The following is a 6404-nucleotide window of genomic DNA, read 5'->3' as shown; positions in this document are numbered from 1 at the left end:
TATATAGATGCATTAATTAAATAAGATATAATGTGATATCCCAACAAGTAAACATGTTCCAACAAGGAACAACATCTCCGTGTTCCAACAAGGAACAAACTTCAATATTCACCTGCAGCTAACAACGCTATAAGAGGGGCTGAGCAAAGCGGTAACATAGCCAATCAACGGTTTGCTAGGACAAGGTGGGTTAGAGGCTTGGTTCAACAATATGGAAGACATGATAAGCAAGTGGTAGGTATCGCAGCATAGGAATAGCAAAAGAGAGAGCAACTAGCAAGCAAAGATAGAAGTGATTTTGAGGGTATGGTCATCTTGCCTGAAATCCCACAAGGAAGAAGAACGAGTCCATGAAGAAGACAAACGGACATAGTCGAACGGGTCCTCACAAACGCGACACTAACGGAACCAACCCGAAGAAGCAAACACCGGAAAAGAGCACACAACATAGTAAACAACCAACACATGAACAAGGTACGATATGCGGGATGCGGTATGCGATGCATATGCATGATGTGACAAGGAATGCATGAACCTGGTCTCAACTTGGAAATCCAAGTGTTCCACTGGAAAGATGAGATGAAATCGCTTGAAAACTATATAAAGATCACCGGAATCGGAGTTACGGTTTGGAAGTGGCAAGCGATTCAAAATTGGCACCGGTCTATGATTTACAGCAAGTAAGCATCTAAATGCAATGAGATGAACATGCTATAGCACTCAAACATGGCATCAAAATACATGGCAGGGAAGCATTCAAGATGCTTAACAAAAGTCTAGCACTGAGCTACGGCCAATTCATCCATTAACAGGTTCAAACAAGCATGGCAAAAACGCAAATGGCAAACAGATCCCAGACTTGGTGAAATTAACACTTGTCTGAAATTTCAGATCAGATAGCACTCTTCGGAGCAACAAAACTACATGCTACAGGACCTGAACGTGGCAAAGAAGAACATGGCATGGAGCTACTCAAATAGCTTAACAAAAGTCCCTTAGTGACCTTGAGCCAAAAGGGATCAGAAAATATACTAACAAGCACACAAACATAGCAAAAACATAATCAGTTTTCGGACTTAGTGAAAACTGGCACATTCTGAAACATAACTCAAGTAGGCATGTTTACGAGCTCAATGCACTCACTACGGTGCAAGTCATGGCAAGACAAGCATACATACATGAAGAAGGCACAAAATGCAAGCTAGACATGGCAAGAACAATGGCATAGCATGCACGGATCAACTACAACAACATCGGCAAAATCGCAAACAAGTTGACGATCTGCCCAGATTCACAATGAAGCAAAAGTAGAGCTCGATTGACTCAAGCTAGGGTGCTCCATAATTGCAAACAAAGACATGTATGGATAGATCACTACAATATTAACAAAACTCCTTTAATGATCATCCTCAAAAGAGGCACGGATCACTAGGAAACAGCATGAACATATGGCATAATGAACTAAACAATCCCAGGACTTTGTGAAATTACTAAGTCCCTGAAAACAGATTTACCGGGTGCCTCACTTTGCAAGCTTGCACTATGCACCACACACATCACAAAAATACATAGGTTGCAGCTCTGGAAAGATGACAAAACCCTTAACAAAACATATGTAGAACTCATGGTCATATCATGCACACAATAATCATGGCAAAAATGACAAATGTCTAAGATGAAGTAGCAGATCTGACAATAAACTCAAGTAGCCCTCTTCTAACAGCATTTCGGGCATCAAGATGATCTCAAATGAAAATGATGCAATGAGATGAAATGATGTACTCTCTAAGACGAACATTTTCATATGCTATATGTATGAATCGGAGCTACGGATGCAAAGTTACGAGGCCTCGAACAGGGCAACATGGATCTGCAATTCCAGGGACTTAGTGAAAATATACCCTCTGAAAACTGGACGGGCTGATGCGGGATGAGGAGATTCGGGCTCGGGCGGCGTGTTTGGTTGGCGGGCCGGGTGAATCTCATCCCACCCGGCCGGATCTCGGACGGGGCGGCGACCGGGTCCGGCGAGGTCGCAGGAGGTGCACGGGAGCCGAGGCGGCGTCGAGGAGGCGGTGGCGCTCGGCCAGGGCGGCGGGGATCGCCGGAGTCCGGTGAGGCGCGGTCGGAGGAGGCGGCGACCGGCTTGGGCGGTGCGGCGACGTTGCATGGCGGCGGCGGAGCACGCGTCCCGCGGGGCGCCAGCGAGGAGCACATGCGGCGAGGCGGCGCGCTGCAGGCGGAGGTGCTGGCGATCCGGCCGGCGACCGGAGGCGGAGAAGACAACGGGCGCGAGGCACGGGACAACTTGGCGGCGGCGGGCAGATCCGGGCCCGGGCGGGCCTGCCTCGGGTCCGGCGGGCCGCGGGAGGAGGCGCGGTGAGGTGGGGCGCGGCGCGGGCAACGTGGCACCGCGGGGTTGGAGGAGGGAATCGGCGGCGCTGATGTGGCGGCGCGCGATTGGTCCGGGTGATGTGGCGGCGGGGTGGACGCGTCCGGCGGCGGAGTGGACATGTCCGGCGACGCTGAGGGAGGAGTTTTAGGGTTTGGACTGCGGGATTTCGGAGGGGATCACATATTTATAGGTAGAGGGAGCTAGGAGAGTCCAAATGAGGTGCGGTTTGTGGCCACGCGATCGTGATCGAACGCTCTAGATGATGGAGTAGAGTTAGGTGGGTTTTGGGCCAAATTGGAGGGGTGTTGGGCTGCAACACACACAAGGCCTTTTCGGTCCCTCGGTTAACCGTTGGAGTATCAAATGAAGTCCACATGATACGGAACTTGACAGGCGGTCTACCGGTAGTAAACCAAGGTTGCTTGACAAGTCTCGGTCCAATCCGGAAATGTTTAATCCCCACACATGAAAGAAAGGTAGAAATGACCACCGGAGGAGAACGAAGCGCCGGAATGGAAAACGGACAACGGGGAAAATGCTCGGATGCATGAGACGAACACGTATGCAAATGAAATGCGCATGATGACATGATATGCAATGCATGACACGCAAGCAAAGACAAAGCAACAACATCGAATAACTGCACGACACCTGGCACATCGGTCTCGGGGTGTTACAGAGGGCCTCATCGCCGGCCTCAAGGCGGCGGCAGCCCTGGGAGTGAAGCGCCTCACCATTAGGGGAGACTCGCAACTCCTCATCAACTTCTCCAACAAGGTTTACGAGCCAAAGGACGAGCACATGGAAGCATATCTCATGGAGGTACGCAAAATGGAGAAGCAGTTCCTGGGCCAGGAGCTGCAGCATGTGCCATGTGGCACCAACCAAGAGGTCGATGACATCGCCAGAAGGGCGTCTAAGCGTCTGCCCCAAGAGCCCGACGTCTTTGAGGAACGACTCTTCAAGCCTTCAGCAGCACCTCATCCTGCGGAGCCAGCGCCACCTCAGGAGGAGCGCCCTCAGCCGCAGGTGTTGGGAGCCCCCGCCTGCGGCCCAACCTTAGGAGCGCGCCTCCTCTTAGCACGTTGCTGGAGAAGGATGAAGATGCACAGCGCGTGGGCCGGTAGGCTACGACATATTGCATTCAGGACGGTGAGTTATACAGGAGGCGTCCAAATGATGTTTCTCCGCGGTGCATTTCCAGGGAACAGGAGAACGAGCTACTCGCTGACATACATGGTGGAGATTATGGGCACCACTCGTCGTCGCGCACCCTGGTCGGCAAGGCTTTTCGCAGTGGGTTCTACTGGCCCACAACACTCAATGACGCGGCCGGGCTGGTGAAGTCCTGTGAGGCATGCCAATTCCACGTCAAGCAGATCCACCAGCCGGCTCAGGGCCTCCAGACTATCCAGCTCTCATGGCCGTTCGCGGTCTGGCGGCTGGATATCCTGGGTCCATTCCCTCGAGCGCCTGCAGGTTACCGCCACCTCTACGTCGCCATCGACAAGTTCACCAAGTGGGCGGAAGTGGAAGCCGTCCGCACCATTCAAGCCGGGTCAGCAGTCATGTTCATCAAGGGCATTGTGAGCCGATTTGGGGTCCCTAACTGCATCATCACTGACAACGGTTCACAATTCACTAGCAATCTCTTCAAAACATATTGTGCTAACCTTGGGACACAGATCTGCTATGCCTCCGTGGCACACCCCTGGAGCAATGGCCAAGCCGAACGCGCCAACGCGGAAGGCTTGAGGGGTCTCAAGACAAGGACCTTCAAGAATAAGCTCGAGGCCTGCGGCAGGAGCTGGCACGACGAGCTCCAGTCCGTGTTGTGGTCCATCGACACCACCGCCACCAGGCCGACAAGCGAAGCCCCGTTCTTCCTCGTCTATGGAGAAGAAGCGATTCTCCCACACGAGGTCAGGCATCGCTCCACGCGGGTCCTGGCGTTTGATGAAACATGGCAGGGCACCATGCGGGGGATGGATCTCGTGCTGGGGGAGGAACGCCGCCGGGAAGCCTCGCTCCGAGCTGCGAGGTACCAGCGGGCGCTGCAGTGGTAGCACTCCCGCAGCGTCCACTCCAGGACGCTCGAGGTGGGTGACCTTGTCCTGAGGCGGGTGCTCTCCAGGGAAGGGCTGCACAAGCTCTTGCCCATGTGGTAGGGCCCGTTTCGGGTTGCCCACGTCTCTAGGCCTGGCGCCGCGCTCCTGGAGACGCAGGACGGGGTCCCCATCCAGAACGCCTGGAACATCCAGCACCTCAGGAAGTTCTACCCATTAAGCAAGGCCCGGTGCCTGTGAAGCAAGGCCCAGTGCATGTGAAGAATCTCCGCTCATGACACTCTCACGTAATAATGAGTGGGGCTGTACACGCCCCGGAGTCTCAGGAGTGCCGCCCTCGGGTCTAGGGGGCTCCCTACCACGACTAGTGGCAGCACTTAGCTCCGCGCTGGTGAGAAGACAAGAAGACTATACTAGGTGCCAGACGCGGCTTTTCATTTGCTTTCTGCAGTTGGCTTGCCGCTCTTTAATCGAAATTTGCTTTCCGGTGTTACTTGCTGATCTTGTTCCTTCAATTCTGCCCTTGTTTCTTCCTTCGGTTCTTCGTTTGACCTATACCCTCTCTCGCATCCCTCGCGAGGGGGCTGGACAGGTGCCCCTCGGGCCCTCGTGAGCGTCTTGTCTATTTTTCACGAGGCACCCTCGTGCGAGCCGCAAGCTGACGCACCACCTCGATCCGTTCCCTTCGGGTACTGCGACAGGAGGTGCTGGGTCGTGGCCATACGCAGGTGACGCGCACTAGCCAGCAGGCTAAATACGACATGGACCAGGTACGGATCTCCTAGCAAATTTTCGTAGTTCCTCCTTGTCAGGTACGGAGAAACGCGCGTCTTGCGAAGCAGGATCTACTTCTGGCACATCGAGCTAAGTCATTCTACGCGCAAGCATAGATCATAACGTTGCAACACATCACAGGAATGATAAACACAACATAACAACCCGGAAATCATAGTTTGTTGCACGCCCCCACGAGGCCCCAGACTTGTCTTTCTCTAATGCAGGAAGGAAAGGAAGAACGAAACAAAAGCGGGATGTGTTCTTGCAGCAGGTCGCGAGGAAGGGCTCGCGGTGCTCTCCTGATATCAGCTGGACCCCTCCTCGCCCTTCACCAGCGTGCGGCGACGAGCCGACCTGCTGCCACCTTCGAAGCGTGTGCGGCGGCATGGAGGCTAGTCGTAGCCACCGCTGCTCGATCTGCCACTAGAAGAAGAGTCGCTGTAGCTGGACGAGACATGGCCGGGCCCGCCTCCGTCCTCGTCACGACCATCGCTAAGGCCAAGCACCTCGTCGCCGTTGTTGTCCTCGGGGCAGCACCCGACATGACGACCATCTTCCCCAAACACCCTCACAAAGAGGGTCGCATGGCCGTCGTACTTGATGTGGAGGGCGCACCGCCTGCCCAGCCCGCGCGCGCGGGCGAACATCTCCCAGCCGCGGGCCAGGACCGCGTTGCCCGCGGCGGAGATCTCCACCGCGACCCATGAAGCCCTGCTACAGCAACCGTCCGCCTGCAGCCAAAGACCGCCTGGACCTACGGACGACAGTTCGCCGACGAAGAACCTCGGGAGCTAAAGCCAGGTGCCAGCCGGGTTCTCCAGCCACATGATGAACTTCGGCATCACCTCCGCCGAATGGAAGCGCAGTTGGGGAGGCCGCGCAACCACGACACGCCTCACCTCATGAACGGGGCTGCAGCGATCTCGGTGGCTGCCACCACATGAAGAGGCGCCACCGCGGCTGCGAGGGGCCGCAGCGGGTGTCACAGTGTGCTTGCGGGGGCCACTGCGCCCCCTCTTGGGTGGCGGTGAGCCAGGCCCCTCCTAGCGAGCTTTCCCCTTCTCTGCGACTAAGAGCCTCTTCACAGGTGCCATGGGTGTCGCTGCCGACGGTGGAGCAAGGAAGAAGAAGAAGCGGGAGAGGCAGAGGAGAGACGGATGATGGGG

At 55.1% G+C, this 6404-nt stretch overlaps 1 protein-coding gene across 1 annotated transcript; it reads left to right on the top strand.

The window, feature by feature from the left end:
* The first annotated feature begins 3226 nt into the window (after positions 1 to 3226).
* Positions 3227 to 4931, top strand: LOC147979392 (uncharacterized). The gene is made up of 3 exons (XM_087515182.1): positions 3227 to 3547; positions 3607 to 3905; positions 4913 to 4931. The coding sequence occupies exons 1-3, from the start codon at positions 3227 to 3229 to the stop codon at positions 4929 to 4931; spliced, it is 639 nt and encodes a 212-aa protein (XP_087371308.1).
* The last annotated feature ends 1473 nt before the right edge of the window (positions 4932 to 6404 follow it).

Source organism: Triticum urartu, chromosome 3A, assembly GCF_056163025.1.
Source record: "Triticum urartu cultivar PI428250 chromosome 3A, HENAU_Tu73, whole genome shotgun sequence".
Classification (NCBI taxonomy): Eukaryota; Viridiplantae; Streptophyta; class Magnoliopsida; order Poales; family Poaceae; genus Triticum; species Triticum urartu.
Note: the sequence above shows the minus strand (reverse complement) of the source record. Positions and strands in the feature narration are given on the sequence as shown.